The 20,884-nt window shown below is 54.4% G+C and overlaps 2 protein-coding genes across 3 annotated transcripts in view; one reads left to right on the forward strand and one right to left on the reverse strand.

Moving 5' to 3' along the window:
- The first annotated feature begins 5,438 nt into the window (after nucleotides 1-5,438).
- BRI3 (brain protein I3) lies at nucleotides 5,439-14,341 on the forward strand. Of its 2 annotated transcripts, none has more exons than XM_075995289.1 (3): nucleotides 5,439-5,735; nucleotides 6,127-6,229; nucleotides 9,764-12,509. In XM_075995289.1, the coding sequence occupies exons 1-3, from the start codon at nucleotides 5,594-5,596 to the stop codon at nucleotides 9,891-9,893; spliced, it is 375 nt and encodes a 124-aa protein (XP_075851404.1). In that variant the 5' UTR covers nucleotides 5,439-5,593; the 3' UTR covers nucleotides 9,894-12,509. The 2 variants fall into 2 exon arrangements, with proteins under 2 accessions (XP_075851404.1, XP_020137235.1); XM_020281646.2 differs by lacking the exon at nucleotides 9,764-12,509 and adding an exon at nucleotides 13,948-14,341 and having other exon boundaries at nucleotides 5,446-5,735.
- A 144-nt stretch (nucleotides 14,342-14,485) lies between these two features.
- The window catches only part of BAIAP2L1 (BAR/IMD domain containing adaptor protein 2 like 1), an 81,368-nt gene continuing 74,969 nt past the window's right edge, over nucleotides 14,486-20,884 (reverse strand). Inside the window, exons 13-14 of the mRNA XM_012759172.2 lie at nucleotides 16,620-16,657; nucleotides 14,486-16,155 (exon numbers count right to left, since the gene is read on the reverse strand). Of these exons, the coding sequence (XP_012614626.1) occupies nucleotides 16,080-16,155; nucleotides 16,620-16,657 (114 nt within the window). The 3' untranslated portion in view covers nucleotides 14,486-16,079. The remainder of the gene's footprint in view (nucleotides 16,156-16,619; nucleotides 16,658-20,884) is intronic.

Below are 20,884 nucleotides of genomic sequence, written 5' to 3' on the forward strand. Positions count from 1 at the left end.
GTAACTGGTGACAAATTCGCTTCACATTCCACTTGGTTGCTCTTTACCATCATATATGAAGCAAAGGCTAAAGATTTTGAAGGGAAAGACCTTCTGTAAACCTGAGTAACTTTCGCTGTCATCTGACAGAGTAGACAAGTCGTGGAGGTGCATCACCTCCCCTGAATGATGCTCTGTAGTCAGAAAAGCCACCCATGAGATCCCAAGAGGATCATCAAAATCAGCATCTTCCCCACCATCTGGGCTCTCGTGATTTTTTAAAAACCAGAAACGGCCTTCTGGAATGATCCAGGCACATTTCTAGCCTGAAGTGAGGGGTGCACTTTATTGACAGAGCCAGGGCTCCGTTCTGGAGGTGGGAGGACCTAAGTTTGAATCCCTCCCTTTCTAGCCCAGTGATCCTGGGCACATGAGTGCACTTAAACATTTATTGAGCACCTACTATGTTCTAGGCACTGTGGAAACAGAGATAAGATACTATCCCGGCCTACATGGGGTTCAGGGGAGCCAGGTTCTTTCCTCATCTGTAAGTTGGTATGGTGACATCTGTCTATTGGGGCTCTGAGATTAAATGTGATGATAGGATATGAAAGTATGAACACCACATGGTGTCCAACACAAAACAGGAGAGAGAAATGCTACTGGCTTCTCCCTTGAAGTTCCATTTAGAAAAGGTGGCTATGTCATTTTGGAAGGTGGTGAGGTAAAAATGCCCCCATAGAAGAGACATCATTATAATTCTGAAAGGATGATTGAAGTCTGCAGTTTCTTTCTTTCTTTCTTTTTTTTTTTTTTTTTTTGAGACAGAGTCTCACTCTGTTGCCCTGGGTAGAGTGAGTGCCATGGCGTCAGCCTAGCTCAAACTCCTCAAACTCCTGGGCTCAAGCGATCCTACTGCCTTAGCCTCCTAAGTAGCTGGAACTACAGGCATGCACCACCATGCCCAGCTAATTTTTTCTATATAATTTTTAGTTGGCCAATTAATTTCTTTCTATTTTTAGTAGAGACAGGGTCTCGCTCTTGCTCAGGCTGGTTTCGAAAACTCCTGACCTTGAGTGATCCTCCCGCCTCGGCCTCCCAGAGAGCTAGGATTACAAGTGTGAGCTACCTCGCCCAGTCTGCAGTTTTAAGAAAGCCTGGCTCACAGACGTTAAGTGACTTGCTCAAGTCTCATGGGGAGTACGTAGAACAATCTGGATGAGAACCAGTCCTTCTTCCAGCCACAACCTACTTCCCTCAACACCCAAATTTGGCCAAAGTGTTCTTGGATGCCCTCTGCTGCCAATCAAAAAATCTTGGAAAAGCAACCCTGTTCTGTTCTTCTGAATGTGGCAGAAATAAAAGGTGTTCGATGAATTTTGCACATGTTGCCACAAACGTGTTGACATTCACGTCTTAGCCTAGTAGTCTAGATACAGCAGTACATCGAGTAAGACTGCAACTGCTTTTCAGGGGGTTTGAGTGCAGCAGCTTAGAAAGTTAGCCAGAAACCTGCAATTCAGAATTTGCTCTTTGTTCTTGTGAGGATTGCTTGAAAACGTGAACCACAAAGGGATGCTTTGTATGTTTCATGGTATAAGTGTGTTCTAGCTACAGTGAGGACAACCCCCCTTCAAGAATGATGGGTGTAAAATAGATTTGAATATATATTAATAGATATGTAACTTGTGATATGATTTATCATGTGACTCAGCAAGACAAAGTTTTGTCGGTGTCATGTAAGAACTTCTGTGCTTAATTTATAAAATATTTAGAAATATTTGCCTAGTAGAATTGTAAGGCTTGCCCACAGGCTTACCATAAAATGTAAACCTTAAAAGTGTTTATCTAAGGTAAACGCTTAGCAAATATTAGCAAATATTTGGCAAGGGCCTTCCCTGAGCCAGGCACTTGTAATTGGTTACAGCCTTGGATTTTGAAATTGTGTTTTCTTCCTTTTTTTTTTTTTTTTTTGTCCTTTTCTGGTCACAGTCCGAACCATGTGAGATACTGGCTTTTTGTCTGTGCCCCAGAGCTCACGTGATATGTTATCAGCACTTCTTAAGAGCATGCAAGAAAGGGCATGACCCTTGTTTTAGTTTCTTCTGGTACATCTGGGAGAGTGACTGTCACTGTCTGGGGGGCAATGGCACCTCCTGGCCCTCACGCAGGGGCCAGCACATCCGCTGTCCTACCAGATCCCCAGCTGATTGCCCCCAGCAGAAAACATTTACACACAGCAGTTAAAAGCAAAATAGTATTTATTCGTTTTTATGGAAGTGGCAATACTAAAAAAATGTTTAATGTCTGTGTGATATAAAAGTGGGTAAAGGGAAGAACTTCAGCGATCTGAAAAATATGCATATTTGTATATTCCAAGTCTTCAGCAGGAATGTGTTTCTGTTAAAACCAGCAAGCAGTGGTGTGCTTGGTGTGGAGGCAGGGTGCTGTGATCTTAGGACCACGTGGTGGATCTGGTGTAGGAAGATCTACCACTACTGACTGGGAGACCTTGGAAACATTACAGCAGCTCTCTGTGCCTTGGTTTCTCCATCAAGCAACCAGGGGATGTTAATGCCTACCTTCGCAGACAGTCCTGAGGATGAATGGAGATGCAAAGCATGTAAAGGGCTGTGCACAATGCCTGGGAGATCCGAGTGGATCAGTACATAGTAGCTGAGATTATTACTGGCCTCACTTTAAAGTTGGTGGGAGGTGGAGGCAGAGGTAGAAGGATCGCTTAAGGCCAGGAGTTCAAGACCAGCCTGGGCAGACGGTGAGACCCTGTCTCAAAAAATAAAAGGTTGGTATCACTAACCTCCAGTCCGTCCACTGAGTTGTCTGGCAATCGGATTGTGATTCTCTAAGAACCTGTTCAAGCCCCTGTTCTCCCGGGTGACTTCCACAAATGCCCTTCCCCTCCTCAACCCCCACCACCCCACCCTCTCTGCCATCCTCGGCTTAGCTGCTGACCTTGCTTCCTAGTTCATAAGGGAAAAAGCAGCTACCAGAAGAAACACCAAGGCATCCACCTGCCTACCTGCCCCACCCACTCCAGTTCCTGCAGGTGGTCCACCCGCAACCGAGCAGGGGCTGCCCCGCTGTGCACCAGCGAGACCCCACCCCCTCTCAGAGACCCCATCTACTCTCCACTGCAGTGTTCTGCCCCCTCCATTTACAGACAGGCTGATCCTTCCCCACCTCAGACAACAAGCAAGAGCTGTGCCTCCTGTCTCCCTGTGCTTCACTCTGACCTCCCTCCAGTCTCCCCTTCTCCTCGGGCCCGCCCTGAAGGCTGATGCAAGATCTTGAACCACTTTGGCTGGCCTGCCTCCTCCTCCCCATCACACTCACCACTTCTAACCCCTGTCCCGCCCCGTCAGAATACCGGCGCCACAGCAGGACGCCTTCAGTTTTGGTCCCAGCTGCATCTATGCAGGCGGAGTAGGTGCACCATGAATGCTGAGCGCGTGAGCAGCTGCCAGCCACCCAGAGGGTCTCAGACCTTTCAGTAGGAGGATGATGCTTCATGGAACACTTTCATGGATACTCCCCCCGCTTTTGTTAGGTGTCTCTTTGGGATATGCATGCAGCTCGAGTCCACGTGTGCAAACTCAACCTCCTGGTCCTTTCAGGGCGGCTTCTCCTGCTCATGCCCAGGTGTTGGCACCACTATCTGTGTCACCTGAGCCTGAAACCTGAGGTCCTACGCCTTCCAGCTCCTTATCTCCTCATCCACCAGGAGGCTGCCAAGTCTTAAGGGCTCTTACCCTCTCTCACACCTTCCTTTCCTCTCGTCTCCTCCCTGATTCGCAGCCTGCCGTCTACCCCATATGCTGCTGCCAAAGACATTTTCTACTGTGCAAATCTGATGCACACAGTCCCCTGCTCACACCCTATGCACTTCCCCAGTAAGCTCGGACAGGTGCCACGCAGGCTCCAATGTCGGCCCCATCTACCCTGGTCAGGCCTACCTTTGCCTCCTGGAGACCCGTCCAGGGCTCTGGTCACATCAAGTGACATGCCAAGTGACAAGTCCTGGCATACACCTGGCTGCCATGCACTCTTTGGGATCTTAGTTCGCTCTGCCTGGAATGCTGTAGTCCTTGAGTTCCCCTCACCACCAGCCTCCAAGCCAGGCTGTGATTGAGGAACTCTCTGAGTGCCCAGGGTCACCACCACCCCGTGTGACCCCTCTAACCCCAACTATCTGGTTGCTCCTTCTGCGTCCCTGTCATCATCATCTTTGCCTCCCCCTCAGGGCTTGCACACACTTGGAGCCTGGGATAGCAGGTCCATCCTCCGTGTGCTGCATAAATGAAGGGCTGGGACCCGCTTTGTGTCTGAAAGCAGCACTGGTCAAAGCCACATCGGGACATCCCAAAGCCACACCCCAACATTCACAGCCTTGGAGTTCCAAACAAGGGGCGCTGCTGGGGGGAAAATAGTTACTGGAAGAGAAGGTGCCAGAGGCTGTGGATTTTGTGAGGTTTATCAGGGAACTAGTAGGGCTGTGAGGAAGGGAAATCTGTCAACTTGTGTTGGGTCTGACAGGAAAGGATAACAAGGGGCAGCTGCTGCTCTCATCACTGTGCAAAGTGAGGAGAAGGTGTGGGGACGGGGACTAGTACAGAGATACAAGGTAGATGGGAAGGGGCTGGGAAGAGCTCAACTTGTAAAGAAATACGATGTTCTCTCATTAAAATTAAAATAAGGCAGGGCCTTAGAGGAGCTGCATCAAAATGCAGGTCAGAGACGTTACTGTTTTCTGGAAAAGTGCAGGGGTGCTGCACATGGAGGGGATCTAAGCGTCCCAATCTTTCAGGAGTCTGACGACCCTACTAAGCACCAGGGTGGAAACGCCGCAGAGCGCAGCGGCCTCGGGCCAGGGCAATACCCACCCGGGCCAGGCGCAGGCTCGACCCAGGGCGATAAGCACCTGGCAGAGCTGCTGCGGCGTCAGGGCCCCCAAGGACAGGCAGCAGGTGCCCACTATTTAGGGTTTTGGCCCAAACTGGGGAGTTTTTCGTAATCAGTGGCCACAGCCCTGTAAATTACCTAATTGGTCAAAAGAGAAAACGGAGGGAACGCGCCGCAGCTGAGCAGGCCCCGGGGCGCCCGGGCTCCACCTGCGGCCCTGGCCTCACCGCCTCGCCCCGCCCAGGCCCCGCCCCGTGGGTGGGTTCCGGCCCTGGAGCCCGGCCGTACAGGGGTCTCCGCCCTCCGAGGTCCGGGGATCCGCGGGCCCCAAAGGGCAGGACTCTAGGGGGCATCTTCGGGCCGCCATGGGAGTGGGGCCTCCTCGCCCGGGGTGACGCGAGGGACGCGGAGGCCAAGCTGGGACAACCGAGTGGCTGCGGGAGGGCGCGGCCCCTTTAAGACGCCCCGCCAGCCCCGCCCCCGCGCTCCGCCCCCCCGCCGCGAGCCGCCCACGTGACCCGGGTCTTGTGACTGGCGGGGGAGGGCGGGGGAGCCCGCGGCGCGTGCCCGCCCGCCCCGCCCGGCGCCGCCTCAGAGGGGCCCGAGCCGCCCGGTGCGCCGCCTCCCGCCGCCGCGTCCCCGCCGGGCCGAGCGAGCCGAGCCGGGCCGGAGCGGCGGGCGCGGCCGGGCCGCCATGGACCACAAGCCCCTGCTGCAGGAGCGGCCGCCCGCCTATAGCCTGGAGGCCGGCCAGGGCGACTACGCGTGCGGCCCGCACGGCTACGGCGCCATCCCCACCGCGCCCCCGCCGCCGCCCTACCCCTACCTCGTCACAGGTGGGCCCGGCCGCGGCCGCGGGGGGGGCGCCGTCCCGCCGTCCGCTCCGAGGGGCGGGCCCGGGCCCGGGGCCGGGCGGGGAAGCGGGGCCGGGGCTGGGCTGGGAGGCCGGCCGGGGCCCGCCCGCGAGCTGCCCGCCTGGAGCCCGCCGAGTCCGGGGCCGGCCCAGGCGGGTCTTGTGCTCCGGAGGGCCGCGCCCTTGCTCTGGGCGAACTTTGTGTTACGAAGCGCAGTTGCCACATTAGCGCCCAGCACAGCCGTGGCGGGAGCTTAGTGGAGACAGCGCTGTCCTGGTTGGGGCAGGGACCAGGGTGGGTGGGGGTGGGCAGGAGAAGTCTTCCTCACAGTCCGATCTCACTCCCTGTTCCTGTCGTGCCTTCCCGCCCACAGGTTTACCCACCCACCACCCCAGGGTCTACAACATCCACAGTCGAGCTGTCACCCGTTACCCTGCCAACTCCATCGTCGTGGTTGGAGGCTGTCCGGTCTGCAGGTGAGTCCGAAGTTGGGGGCTGGCCCTGGGAGCCACTGAGAGCACACGTATCTCGGCCTTACAGGGGCTGCTAGGGGGACTGGGGCGGTCTTGACGTGAAAGAGGTGGACACGCTGCTGGTCACCCTTGGCTCTGAACACATCTTGTGGGGCAAAAGGGGTGGGTGCCCTTTCCCGGGGAGTTGAGTGCATTTTGGGTCATTGCACCCCAAGTGGGATGTAGAAATGGTAACAGTCACAGTGCCTTTCCTCCCTTGTTCTGGGACCTGCAAGGAATCAGGTTTCTTTTTCTTGTTCCAATTTCCGCAAATTTACCCTGCAATTGATTCTTTAAGGTGGTGGAAGGTTTCGTTTTCCTGGAAGGGGCATTTCGTAGCTCACCAGCAGGAAAGACCTGAGTAGGGTGGCCTGTGTGTTTAAGAGCCGGGGCAGCGACAGCTGTAAGGGCTTCCCTATCCAAAGCAAGGCCGAAACTCCTCTCCAGGAGCTGGACCAAGACGGAAGCCCCATGGTTCTTTGTTCCGGGCAGGAGGAGTGATTTTTTCATATCCTCAAACTGGAGCCTACAGAAACTTTCTGATGACTCTTCTTATGGGGCCTCCCCGGGTGCAGCTAGATGCTGGTTTTGTGTATGTCTTGAGGATTCCAATTCAGATAAGACTTGGTTCCTGTCCCTGGCAGATGGGGGTGCTTTGTTTAGAAAGTGAGGGCAGAGTTGGCAGGGACAGGATTTTCGGCCTGTGTCTGGGAGGAGGCAGTTGGAGCCTCTGAGATGGAATTAAGAAACCCTGGTTTGGACTCGGCCTCAATTTCCAAAGTGTCACTGAGGCCCAGAGTGGAGTCATAGGGAAGTTAATGGTTTCAGAGCCATAGGGGCAACTGCCCAGGAAGGGGGAGGGCACCACAGAGGTGGGAGCAAGAGGCCAGGGCCCTAGAGCTGTCCTGGTGCCTGGCGCAGATGGCTGTGGCTGCAGGAGCCCTGGAGGCTACGTGCCTTCCTAGCGACCCCGTGGCAAACCCAAACCGGGCGTCTATTCTGATGCAGCTGGGCAGTGCCCAGTGGAAATGTGGGCCTTTGAGGGTCAGGGGTCGGCAGGGACACAGCTCTCTCCAGGAGCTGCGCTGCAGTGTCAGAGCAGTTGGGTTTGAAGGCACGTGGAGTGGACTTGGTGGAGCAGGGTGTCTGCCTGTGGTTTCAGCATTCACCATGCCCCGGTGTGGTCCCTGGCCTGCCCGAGGAGCTACAGGGACCGCTGGGCCTGTTTCCCCACGTGGGACATGGTGTGGGGTGGGAGTCCCTGAACTTGGGGGTTGGGAGTCCAGCAGCAGGGCTGTGGCGCTTCCAGGCCGTGGTCACAGTTGCTGTTGGGGTAGGGGGCACTTTCTCCAGTACTCCTTTTTTCCCTGGGTTGGGAACTGTGTCATTTGGGAGGCCAGTGGCTTCAGCTAACCAGGTCTGCGCCCCAGTCATGCGGAACCTGGCACAGGGTCAGGCTGGGTTCTGCTTTTCTGGGAGAGTCTTGGGCCTGGGGCGGGCTGGGGCGGAGGCTTCTTTCTTTTTATGCTTGGGTCACTGTCCTGTCCTTTCTGTCCCTGGGGAGTGGCAGCAGGCAGGGAGAGGCTGCACAAGTTTGAGGGGTCCTCAGTCTTTTAAGTTAGGACCAGCCAGAGAGAGCACACTCTGAGCTGGGGGTGGGAGGAATGGCAGGTAGTGAGGGGCCCTCCCAGCCCTTTGGCCCTGCCCTCTACCCGCAGTGCCCTCACGGTGCCCTGGCTGCTGGAGAGCAGCCCTGGCTCCCCGAGGCCTTTCTGTGCCTTAGCAGCAGTGTTGGGCAGGGGAGTAGGCGCTTTGCTGCCGCTGGGGTGGGGGCCGTGGTCTCCAGGCCACTTCTCTGGGGGGAGTACAGATGTTTCTCTGGACACAATCAAGTCTGGCCATGCTCTGGTGTCTTGGGGCTAGAAGACAGGATACTGCTCACGTGACCTCACTTCCTCCCTTCCCAGATCAGCCCGCCAGGCTCTGTCCCCTTCCCTCCCTGGTGGCTTGGCAGGAATTTGCCCAAGTCACACGTCTGTTATTCTCTCTGAGTAAGGCTTGGCATAAGAGGCCTGTGTCGCTTGTCACTTTGCCATCCTGTCTGAGCCTTCCCTCAAGCAGCGTGACTCCATTTTCCTTTTTTAGCCATGTACGAGAAAGCATTGCTTTCTGCCCCACAGATTCTCCCATTCCTCATTTCATGCCGGCTCTGCCCAGGGCGCTGCGTTGGCCAGTGGGGTGCCCACCCAGATCCGGGGCTTCTCTGAGGCTGGGTCCTCTCCTGCCGAGTGAGGCCGGTCACCCCTTCCCGGGTGGGGGCCGCCCCAGGTGCAGGGCGAGATGGCAGCACTGGGCGGCTCAGGTCCAAGGCGGAGTGAGCAGCGAGCGCAGGGCCTGCCTGCTGGGCTCCCTGTGAATACTGGCTGGTTGTCATCGGGCGCTTAGTTTTGGGGGTGACCAGAGAGGTAGGAAGTCCAGGCAGCAGGGGGTCTTGGAATCAGAAGAAAGTTGAAGCAACAGGTATGAAGGGCAGAGGCTGCCCAGAGGTACACAGTGTCAGGATGGAGAATTGGGGGCAGAGGCTGGCTGCTGTGGGGTGCTCAGAGTGACACGGAGTGGAGTCTGTGGAGGGCACTGGAGAAGAGGGAGCCTGTGACAGAGTCCTGGGCTTTTGGTGATGATGGCTGGTGGAGGGCTGCTCCCTCATGCCACCTGTGACTGGGAAGCCAGAGCCTAGCCTTGGTTGGGGACCTGGGTGGGGAAGTCGGCTTGGATGGACCCTGCCCTTGTCCACGGTCCCCTGGGCTCTCGCTGTCCTGAGACTGTCCTGGCATGAGGGGCTGGCTGGGCATGGTGCGTAGACTTGGGGCCCAGGGCCAAGCCTGGGGGATCTGCGCTGAGCCTCAGCAGGCCTGTGCTACCTCCCTGGCCCCTGGCTGCAGGTAGGGGTGGCACTGGCAGGGGTTGGGACAGGCCAGGTCTCTTAGAAGACCACCAGGCACCTGCCCTAGGAGGTCCTAGTGAACTCTCCCTAAATGAGGCAGCTCCCCTGCCTCCATGGGGGTCCTTTTTGGAGTGGAGACCCTGGGACAGCCAAAGGCTGGTTGGGGCTATCTCACCCTGTCCTGAGCCTTGGCTTTGGGCCTGCAGGCCTCAGAGGAAGTTCTCTGTTGTCCCTTTTCCTGAGGAGGCTTGTCTTCCCAGTGAGGGGTGGTCTGGGGGTTGCTCCTGGGGCTGGATGGTGCCTGAGGCCACCCTGGACTCAGGAGAAATGATTAATTGGGGGTGAGAGGGGAGGCTGCTGGGTGGGGTCCTGTCCCACAGCAGCGGTGCCCATGGCTGGGGCGCCCATCTGGACTCAGATCCCAGCCACTCCCAGCCGTGTGGCCCTGGACAAGGCCCTGGGCTCAGGCCTCCGTGGCACCTCAGTGAGGACAGTTCTTTGAGGACCATTCCTTTCTGGGTACCCAGGCAGCTCACAGCTCTCTCCCCTCCCAGCCTCCTCTGTCACTGGTGGGGTGGAGCCGGTGTGGCTGGGTCTGACTGTCCCAGGGCCCAGCTCCGGGCCTACGTCAGCGAGGTGAGTAGCCACTTTGACTGCAGAGCTAGAGTCTGGTTAACCAATTAGTTCCCTAATTTCGCCAGCTCCCGCCCCTTCCCCCACCATGGCCTCTTGCGCAAGAATGAGGGAGGGACTGGGCACAGGTCTGAGCCCATGGATGGAGGAGTTAGAGGGAGAGAAGGTGAGGCTGCGGTACAGCTGTTGCCAGGGCAGGGTCCCCCCTTCAGTGGGCGCCAGGGGATGGGGCCGCTCTGCAGCTTGTGGGTTTTGCCAGATTAGGACTGGCCTGGAGGGTGGCTTGTGTTTCTTGATTTAGAAGAAGTTGGGTTTTAAAAAACTAAATTATGCCAACATTCTCTATGAGGTCTGGGGCAACACGGTGGTTAAGACATTAATATTTCTGGAGCAAGGCATGAATATTCACGTTCAGCAGGTTAAATGAAGACTATAAATAGCCACACATCAGTTCAGGTCACATGTTGCCGCCAGGTGAGTTTGCTACAAACTGACAGAAAGTGCTGCTTTCAGAGCCTTTTGGCATTTGGAATTGTGGGGAGGGGGTGTGGAATCCAGGGGGTCAGACCTGAAGCTTTCTGAATCCAGAGCTGCTGGGACAGGTCTCTCCTCTCTTCCTTGGGCTCTGTGAAGCCCGTTCAGAGTATTCGGGGTCAGGTTATTCCCTGGGGCCTAGGATGCTCTTGGGTCGCAGACTTCTGTTGCTGGCAGACGCCTGAGCCTCATGGGGCAACTGGATGCCCCTGCCTCGTGGGTCTGGCTGCAGGGAAACATTCTTGCTTTTCCCAAAGACCTGGTGGCCTTGGCCCTCTTTTTGAGTGGAGCGAGGGTGGCCCTGGGTAAGGGTCAAGGGAGGCTGCCTGGGGAGGGCATCAGACCCCGGGCTGGGACTGTGGGCTCAGCAGAGGGTGTCCCGAGCTGCCCAGCTCTGCTCTGGCTAGAGGCAGCGGACAGAAAACACTGCAGGCTTGAAGGCCGAGGGTGGGAGCCTGTCTAGTGCCTGGGAGGCGAGGCCAGCCCAGCTCTGCTTGTCTTTCTAAGTTCTCAGAGGCTGGGCTGTCTGCGGCTCTGGGTCTCTGCCCAGGTAGTGTGGGGCCCTGGCCTCGTGGCAGGGAGCACCCAGAGAGTGACCAGCCTTCCTGGGCTTCCTCCACCTTGACAGTGGAGAAGGGTTTGTGGTCTGGAAGAAAAATTGAGGAGGAATGGGGAGGGGTGCTGCTGCCTTCGACGCTTGACCCCAGAGGACATCGGCACCCTGCAGATGAGACAGGTTCTGCGGGCAACACCAGGGAAGCCCTACCCCTGCCCCATGGCACCCGGATGTCTCTGGCAGGGCCCTTCCAGGTCATCTGATCGGGCCTTCTGGGCATCTCCTGAGCCTTTGAGCAGGCAGGTGGGCTCTGCTCCCAGCTCTGCCTCTCACCAGCTGTCCTGAGGGAGCAGCCTGGGCAGGCACTCATGTAGTCACTGTCTTTGGGCCCTGTTGGTCCTGGAGGCCCCTGGCTTCGTGGCAGGATGGAGGGATGTCGGTCGGGCAGGCATGCTGGGGAACCCTGCGCAGGGCAGGCTTATCCGGAACGTTTTCTCAGCTGGTTCACTTTTGCCCTTTGCTTTTTTATGGTACATTTTCTAATTGGAAATATAAACTGGTGTTATTTCTTGGGATTTCAGCTATAGGTAGAACATTAGTGCAGATGCCAGGAAGGAACAGGAAGGTGAAGCCCAAAAATGGTCGAAGGCCACCTGGCCTCCCTTCAGCTGCCCTATAAGTTCTCAGCCCAGGACAGCCTGTCATGGCCATCTGTGTGCAGGGACACAGCTGGTGGCTCAAGGCCTTCCTGAGGCTCCCCCACTTCCCACTGGGCAGCGTGGCCTTGGGTGTGCTCTCAGCTGGGTCTCCTGGCAGCCTGCACCCTGGGCAGGGAAGGCCCTGAAGCTGGGGCAGGGCATGCTGGGATGGGCACAGCAGGGTGGAAGCATCCTGCAGGAGCAGCTGTAGGTAGGGCCGAGCAGCTGCAGGGTGGTAGCCTGACGACCTTGTGCTGGTTAGGAAGGGCACACTTTGCCGGATCACCGTTCCCTTGGAGCAGGGCTTCCCTGTGTGCCCCACGGTCCAGCCAGTCAGCATTCACACAGAACTGGCAGCGGGCTGGGGAACATCACTGCAAAGGACTGCAGGACTTCTCAGAGCCTCCATGAACCAGTGTACATAGCAACTCTTCAGGAGGGGGAAGAAGTTTCCCAAAATTGACCAAAGAATCCCCCTCTTTCCTGCAGAGCTTATCAGGGGACTAGAGTCTCAGGACAAGCTCCTTGGGCAATGCTGTAGAACTCCTGGCCATCTTAGATAGGTTTAAGGCAGCTCCGTCCTGCGTGGGTTGGAGGGAGGCAGGCAGGCATCGAGTTTGACTTTTTCTTTAAGCAATTGAAAGCCAGACTTTCGAACATCCTGATTTTTTTTCCACGATCCAAGAGAAGCAGGGAGGGGTCTGGGTCTCATTTCTGGGCAGGAGCAGCTTGTGGTGCTCCACAAGGCTGTGGGCGCAGGCTGCAGTCTTGCCCAGCGGGGTGTTGGCAGCTGCTGCCCTCACATGACAGGGACACTAGCAGCTGCCACTGTGGCGATGTGGGTTTGGGGAAGCCCTCAGTATTGGGTGCATCGCTATCCTTGGTCTTTGTTTTTTTTTTTTTTTTTTCTTTTTTTTTTTTTTTTTTTTTGAGACAGAGTCTCACTTTGTTGTCCAGGCTAGAGTGAGTGCCGTGGCGTCACCCTAGCTCACAGCAACCTCAAACTCCTGGGCTCGAGTGATCCTTCTGCCTCAGCCTCCCGAGTAGCTGGGACTACAGGCATGCGCCACTATGCCCGGCTAATTTTTTATATATATATATATATATCAGTTGGCCAATCAATTTCTTTCTATTTATAGTAGAGACGGGGTCTCGCTCTTGCTCAGGCTGGTTTTGAACTCCTGACCTTGAGCAATCCACCCGCCTCGGCCTCCCAAGAGCTAGGATTACAGGCGTGAGCCACCGCGCCCGGCCTATCCTTGGTCTTTGGTAAGCTGTGTGCTTCCTCCCCACACAAGGGGGTGGAAGGAGCTGCAGTGGTGTTCAGGCCGTTGTGGGCATAAAGGGTGGTCAGCAGCACTTAAGGCGACAGGCATGGGGCAGGAGTGGGTGCTGGAGAAGGAAGCGGCTTAGAAGCATCCAGGGTGCTGGGTTGAGGGCACGAGATGGGGTCCTCGCTGAGTGCGTGTGTGGATCCTGCCTCTGCCTGCCGGCTCCACTCATTCTCCCCCTTCCCCCTCTGGACCAGCTCCCGCTGCCTCCTGGAGATACCCCACCCCATTTTGTTTCTTGCCCCTCATTTGCCCCCACCCCACTGCTGTGGCCTGGGGAGGAGTTTGCTCAAACCTGTCAGGAGTGAAGCTTGAACTTTCCAGAAGTAGCCTGCTGAGCTGAGCACATGGTGTCTGACTTCCCACCTTTGGGGCCTCTGAAAATGACCCTTGACTCCGATGACTTCAGGTCACGAAACCTGTGCTCACCGGCATAGGATTTGGGGGAGGTCTCAGACTCTACATTATGCACGTTGAAGGTGAACATACATGGAACTTTTCGGAGGAAGCAGCTTTGAGATTACATTGCTCAAGTGTCCTTCAAGACTGTGTGGATGCAGCTGATTCCAGTTGTTCACAAATTACCACCCCCCAACCACCAAAGAAACAATAGAAACTAAACAACCCCCCCCATCTCACTATATCACCTTTTCTGGAATTTTCCCCTTAGGGGACAGAAAAATCTAAAACTTTGCAGCATTGAAAAGAACCCCTAAAATTGTTTTTTTGGGTCCTGTCTTCAGAGATGTAAGACTTGATAGATTGTTCCTTTGAGAGAGAAAAACGTGTGGGAACTTCTGGCAGCGGACAGATCTTGCCTCTCAACAGAGTTTTCTTTTTCCCCCTTTTCTTTGAATTTATATGTAGTAATAACTAAGGGCTGGTGGCCGTTCCCTCCATGAACAGGGCCGAGGGAGGGCGCTCCCAGGTGGGAGAGGTCAGGGGTCTGCCCAGCCCTAACCCGCTGCCCCATCTTGCTCTCGCAGGGTCGGGGTGCTGGAGGACGGCTTCACCTTCCTGGGCATCTTCTTGGCCATCATCTTGTTTCCCTTCGGCTTCATCTGCTGTTTTGCCTTGAGGAAGCGAAGATGCCCCAACTGTGGAGCAACCTTTAGTTAAAGGGAACAACACACCGGCTTTCCTACACCCAGATGTCTTTTTCTAATGTAAATGTTGTGTACAATAGTTTTATTTGATTAAGCTTCAGGACTGTTTTGTAAAGCAAGGCGGGATAGAGGTAGCACGTGCCAGTGTGGAAGGCAGCGCTGCTGCTCCGAGGTTCATGACAACTCGGTGAAGCACTGCTTTTATTTTTTGCAGTCTTCAATTTGAGAAAGGTGAGAAATAATGTTTTCAATAAATGAGATTCATACCACTGTTTACATGGTTCTGTATTTTCCATGGTTGCAACCTGCCCCCTAAAGACCAGTGTGCCATTGCCAGTCTCCATGTGACTCAGTTCATGGCCAGCCTCCATCATCTTGTGTTTTTCTCAACAGGCAGTTACAGCTCAAGAAAATGTGCTCAGTTTTAAATTTTTATTAAAATTAAGCATAATACCTTGGCATTACAGAGCATGTGCCGGGGGGACAAGGCCAGCCTTCCCTCCCATGGGAGGTGAGCAACCCTGTGGTGGACCCCAGAGCTGGGTGACCCAGGGGTCAGCAGATGGCATCTAATAATCCCAGGCCCTGTTCTACCTCTAACAAAGCCAGAAAAATGCCCAGAAGTGGAGCTTTAAAGGCCAGGGTGTATCCCTGCCATGCTCCCCAGCCCTGCCCATCCTGAAAAGGGGAAAGGGTTGTGGGCCGAGTTCTTTCTGGCAACAGCACCTGCATGACCAGACCTGGTGGTGGGTGTTAACATGGTCCTTTGCCAGCAGCCCTTCATGGGATCACCTAGTTTGTCCTCCCGGGAGAGGCAGACTGCCACACTGCTTGACTCAGCTGGGAGAAGCCTGAAATGCTACCCACATGCACTGGTTTACCTGCATTTGACTGGGACAAATTTCAGGCAGATAAGAAAATGGTACATTTATGGTGAGACCAAAGGAGCTATGACAAGCAACCGTTCTAGCACTCCCAGCAAACGGGGTGAATTTTAACCTAGACTCCCCAGGCAGCCAGGGCAGGCCTGATGCTGTACCAGAGGCCCAGGTTCTGGGCATGTAGTAAGGCTGCTGGGTTGAAAGACCGGCCCCCGTCCAGCCACCAGAGGTCACCCTGGCTTTATAAGCACCCTTTTCGAGTCAGTACCTGATTCAGACATGGAAAAACTGGGACCCCCAGGAATCTTCCTAGTGAATTAGTGATGGATGGAGCTTTGGTCAACTAGCTTAGTGGGAGCACCTGGGGCGCCTCAAACTTGCAAGTTTCAGATGTGCCTGGCAGCGTGAGACACCACCTGGCCTGCAGCAAATCCAGTCAGTCACTCCTCACTACCAAGTTCAGTAGCTTTTGGAGATTCATGAATGCTGAATATGGCTGTGATAAGGGCAGGCGAATGTCTCAGCACTCTACGGCTCTGTCGAAATCGGGGAAGGGGTGGGAATTTCTCCATCTTGTGCAGCTCTACATTTGATTAAACAAATTTAAAATTAAGTTAAAAAATTATATATTTTCATAATTTATATTGCTTACAGTTATGATTTGCATGCTAAGATGCAAATTTATACAATGTTTCCTTTAGATAAACATCATAATGCTACTTAAGAGCACATGCTTTATAAAGTAAAACCAGTCTCATTCGAGTTCCGGTGCAGAAAACCAGCCGTGAAAGCACACTATCCCTTATTCTGGCTGTTAAGAAAAAAATTCATAGGCTAATAAAAAGGGTACAGTAAGGATTGGAACTAAATTGTTTCTTGAACAGAACAGGAAGAAAATATTTTAAATGTTTGAGTTGGTCACTAAACTATTATTTATCTTAGACAGAAATGTGTAAACCCAACTATGTTAAATTGAGAAAATACATTGATTTGCTCAAGTAGAATACATTTAAAATCAGGCACCCTCTGGTGAAGCTTTGGGAGTCACAGCACACATCAAACAATATACACCTATCATTTGCAAGTGAGAACTTAACATGAGAGGAACCAGAAGAATCCCCAGCTGTCTTCTCATCGAATGATGGGTGCTGATCGGTCATTGGTCACCGTTGGTCGGAGTTTCACAGTAGCAAAGGGGTTTTCTCCACTGTGGGGCAGAAAAGAAAATCTCTTCAGAAATACTGCTCCAAGACAAGAATTCAATTTTAGAAGTGCTAATATTCACTGGTTTTGGTAGGTAAGGTTGTACTGCTCACCACCTCCCCACTGGGCGTAAACCCTGGCTGTGTGTTCTGAACGTGAGTTGCACTCCAGCTCATTCCCTCCATGCCACTCATAGGACAATCCAGAGTTTCAGACATTGAGAGGAGAGCCCACACCTCTTCAGTCCTGTGTTAGGGAGGGGCCGTGTGGGAGCCAGCAGGGGGCAGGTTGGGGCTGTCCCTCCAGGCTCTACTCCCAGGGTGGTCTCAAAGTAAGCAGGTGGCCACAGTCTGCTTCCTCAGGATCAGCCACCTGGGCTGGGCCCTGAAGGGCCTTCTAGGGGGTGCTCCAGGTCATTCATCCAACGGAGGGCAACTCCGCTCTGAAGAGCATCAGGAAGTCACATACCTGAGGAAGGGCGGCTTCGCAGTCCCGTTGGCATCGTTCTGTGCGAGAGAGAGGAAGTTTAGGGAGGGCTCATGGAATTGGGACACTTTTAATAAGGCCTGGAGGTAAACACATCTAAGGCCTAGGGGGAACTGTTTAAAGCTACTCATGTATAGCTGGGCATGGTGGCTCATGCGTGCAATTCCATGACTTGGGAGGCTGAAGTGCTGGTATCACTTGAGGCCAGGAGTTTGAGACCAGCCTGGACAACATAGCAAGACCCTGTCTTTAAAATAGTTAATTAAAAAAAAAAAAAAAGCTACATACGTGTAAAATTGCCCAGTCATTGTGATTCATTTGAGACAGTCTCAAATTGACTTAGAAGAATAAGTAAAAATAAAGCCTTGTTGGCTTTTGGGGCCAGTGCCCGCTGCTAGAGCCAGGGATCCCATATGAAGTTCAAAAAGCAAGGAAAAGAGAAGATGGAACCCAAGTGCAAAAGCCATCTGTATTCAGGAAGCACTTAAGCCCTCCGGGTACCTGACAAGTTTATCAAGCCCTGCCTGGGTGTCCATCTCCCAGGGACTTGGGGTGAAGGCAGCCACAGGGCTTGGTTTTTTTTTTGGGGGGGGGCCACCTCCTTCCAGCACGCTGCCTCCAAGTGCTAGTTGGGGGCTGGGTGTGTGTACCTTCCCTCCCTCATTCCAAACAGCTTATAGGCTTTAAAAACCTTCCCTGCCGTTATAAGCAATCACAGCCCAAGCACATGGAGCTTGGTCAGACGGCCACCCAGGAGAGGGCAGTATGACACTGTCTGACCAGCCAGTGGCTGGATCACACTGTCCTGACATCCCCAAAGCAGCCCAGGGCTCCCAGTGGGCTCTGGGGCACGCAGATCTCTCTTCTCATTCTGGCTGCCAGCCTGGAGGGTGAAGGCCCCGCCAGGCCTCCCGTGGGACGGCCTCTGGCAGCACCCTGGATGTACAGACTGTCAAGAAAGAAGGTGGGCTAGGGGCACAGAAGCTGTGGCCTCAGACCTGTCCTGCCCTCCCCAGACCCCCTATGGCCAGCACAGTCTGAGGGCAGCTAGGCCTGATTCACGCCTCCTTTTTATCACCGGAGCAAAAAGTGACTGCCCTGCTCAGCACGTCCTAGGGCGGCTTTAAATGGCTGCAAAAGTGATTCTTTCCCACAGGGCACGCTGAGCTTCCTCAGCAGGCCTCAGGATAAGTCATCTCTGGTATAACTTTCATATGTGAGGAACAAGGGCTAATTTATTATTTTTAAAATACACCAGAATGCCTGTTGCTTGTGTGCTCAAAATGCTGGCGTTAACAGATGCCTGCCTAGAGCAGAACGCCTAGAGCCATGGCCCTGGCCCAAGGCCCAGAGGTCAGGAGGAAGTGCAGCCGCGGCCAGGCTGACACAATGCATGCCAGCAGCCTCCTCGCTGCCCCCTGCCGCCACCTCCCACTGGAAACCACCTTCCTTCTGCCTTTCCTTCTCCACCTGGAGTCGCCCCAACTGCCCACACGCAAAACCCCACCCGCCTGTTGAGGGTGCCTCTGGGCCCGACCGGACTTTGGAAGGAGCTCGGCTACCTCTCGGTGAACTGTGACACCCAGGGCTCAGCCCGCCACGCCTGACGGAAACCACCACAGTGAATCCTTGGAAAGAGGGCAAAATGACTCTTAAGACGGCAACCTGAAGCCACTCAGCGTCCCCCTGCCCTCAAGCACAGCCCGGGCCCAGCAATCCCACTCCCAGTAGGACAGGCAGGCGCATGCACGTGGGCACCAAGACGCTGTGGAGACACTCCGGGTACCCTGACACCACAGCCAGACTGGAAATACCCAAATGTCCACCAACAGGAGAACAATAGGTGGTTTCTATCCAGACAGCGGGACACTACATAGGAGCCACCTCACACGGCTGCACAGATGTCCCTAGTGGTCACCCCAGGTGGTCATCTCAGCACAGAGGTCGGGGAATCTGGCCCGGTGGTCTCCTAGGGGCTGGGAATGTTCTGTTTCTTGATCTGCTGCTGGTTATACGGAGTCACCTGGTGAAAATTCCTTGTGCACTTTTCTGTATGTGGTATTCTTTAATAAAACGTTTACTTAAAAAAGGCACAGGACGTGTTCAGGCAGATTTGTCCCTTAACATCTGCGTATTTGTCAGCCATCTGAAACCTCCATGCTCCTGCTGGATCCAAGGTCAACAGGAGCTCCTCTGCCTCCTCGCTCCCACGCATGACAATTTCTAGGCCAGGAAATGCTGTGACTTGGCACTTATGGTGCCTGTAACCTGGTGACCTCCAAAGATCTTAGCAAGACTCACCCAGTGTCCCTGCCTGTTTAAACTGCAGGGCTCCTCCTTAGCCCCCTGCTGTGGCTGCACCTGACTGCTGTCCCTGAGCCCTCCTCCATGCTCCCTCTCCTCTGTGTCCCCTTCCACCGCCAGAGCGGTGCCGGTCCCAGAGTGTACCCAACAAGACAGGACACCACCAAGGCCATGAAACCAGTCATCTGCAGGGGGCTGGGCAGGCACCCCCAAGTGTGAGTGGCCCAGGCAGCGACAGTCTTGGGCCTAGAGAGAGGGATAGCCACTCTGCCGTGACTGTGGCCACGCAGGAACAGAAGTTGGGGGGGCACACCTGTGATTCCTCCCAGCCCCCCCAATCCCCAAATGCCTTGCATGGACCTTAGCTGGCCACTCCCCCTTCCTGACCATATAGATTTTTGTTCAGTGCCCACCACATAGCCATGTGCCTTGAGGGAGACTACTTCACTCCAGCTCACAGGGTGGTCCCAATTGGCTCAGACCACCCAGCACGGCTTGTTGCCCAGCCAGGTGTGTGTGGTGCAGGGGGCAGGCAAGCCACAAGAGGACCCAGTGCAGTCTTGATGCTACCCTCCCCGCCAGGCTTCTGCTGGGCACAGAACATCCCTACAGGACATTTCCCAGCCAGCTGGTGGTTAGTCACTTGCAACAGCAGCCCTGCCCGATCCCTGCCTTCAGTGTTAACCACTCATTCCGGTCCTCATCTGGCTGTGCTTGTCTCCCAGTCACCACCTCTGATCTAGTTCAACCCCTTTATTCTCAAAATGGGGACAATGAAACCAGAACAGGGAAAAACCAACTGCTCAGAGTCACCAGCTCTTTCAGGAAACCAAAGTACCCACGTTGTGATGCTTGCAGGCCTGCACAGGGGCTGCTCTGAGGAGGAGCTCAGTCATGGCACATGCACTTAGAAGTGTGGGCTGCTTTTTAACAGGCAGGCCTGTCTTGTCATTTGGAAAGTTAGGAAGGAACCAACACTTCCTCGGTTGCAACTGTAGTAGAGAACACGTCCTGTGACAAGCACCAGCCTCAGTCCCAGCAAGTGTCCTCTGACCACTTGGGGAGAAGCTCTTCCTCCCAGACCTTCTGAGACGTGCCATCACAAGGGAACCCTGGGAATCTTCCAGGTCCGTGGGCTCGGGCGTTCTACTCTATGGAGGACGGCTCTCAGGGCTGGGTGTTCAGTATACCTATGCCTCAGCGTTCCAGCGTTAAATGACAGTAGCTGTATGTAAAACTACACATAAAAATCTTTGGACAAAAAATGTGAAGATGCTTTTTCAGCTTTCATGGATCCCAATGTTTGGCCCGAGATAGAACACTCTTCCCCAACATCACCAGCTGGTTTAAACATCTCAGTTAAGGAAAGATGATCCAGTCAAGTGTAAGATTTCTGAGATGCACAATTGCAGGACTGTGTCCCCAGCCCTCAAGGGTGCCAGGGCCCCCCGTGACCTCAGCCATGGTACAAGCTTCTTGATCACACTATGGATCAAACTTTTACATGGAACATTATTCCATTTTGTGTGATCTATACCCGACTGTCCAAATAGTAGCCACTAGCCGTATACGGCTTTTAAATTAAAATGATTAAAATTAGAAATCCAATTCCTTCATAGCACTCTCCACTTTTTAAGTGCTTGACTAGCCCCCGTGCTGAGTGGCTGCTCGACTGGGCAGGGCAGTTCCAGAGCACTTCCCTCTGATCCAGCAATTCTCTAGTTTCATTTACTGAAGCACCTCTCGTCCTTCCCTGATCCTGACACACAGATTATTAGGTCCCTGCTTCCTGCTGTAACTGCAAGAGGCTGACAAGGCCAGAAGGCCTATTAAAAAGGGCCATTTCACTGCCCCAGAGTTAGTTAATTTCTCTAGAGCAGTGCCTATTCTGCCCGCCTGCAGTGGGTGGGCTTATTTCCACAGCTGTGCCCCTGGAAGTCCTG

This window comes from Microcebus murinus, chromosome 19 (genome assembly GCF_040939455.1).
Source record: "Microcebus murinus isolate Inina chromosome 19, M.murinus_Inina_mat1.0, whole genome shotgun sequence".
Classification (NCBI taxonomy): domain Eukaryota; kingdom Metazoa; phylum Chordata; class Mammalia; order Primates; family Cheirogaleidae; genus Microcebus; species Microcebus murinus.

Coding starts and splice junctions, on each gene's coding strand:
- BRI3 (XM_020281646.2), top strand. CDS start 5,594: ATGGACCACAAGCCCCTGCTGCAGGAGCGGCCGCCCGCCTATAGCCTG. Junction 5,736..6,126: donor CTACCCCTACCTCGTCACAG/GTGGGCCCGGCC, acceptor TCCCGCCCACAG/GTTTACCCACCCACCACCCC. Junction 6,230..13,947: donor GGAGGCTGTCCGGTCTGCAG/GTGAGTCCGAAG, acceptor TTGCTCTCGCAG/GGTCGGGGTGCTGGAGGACG.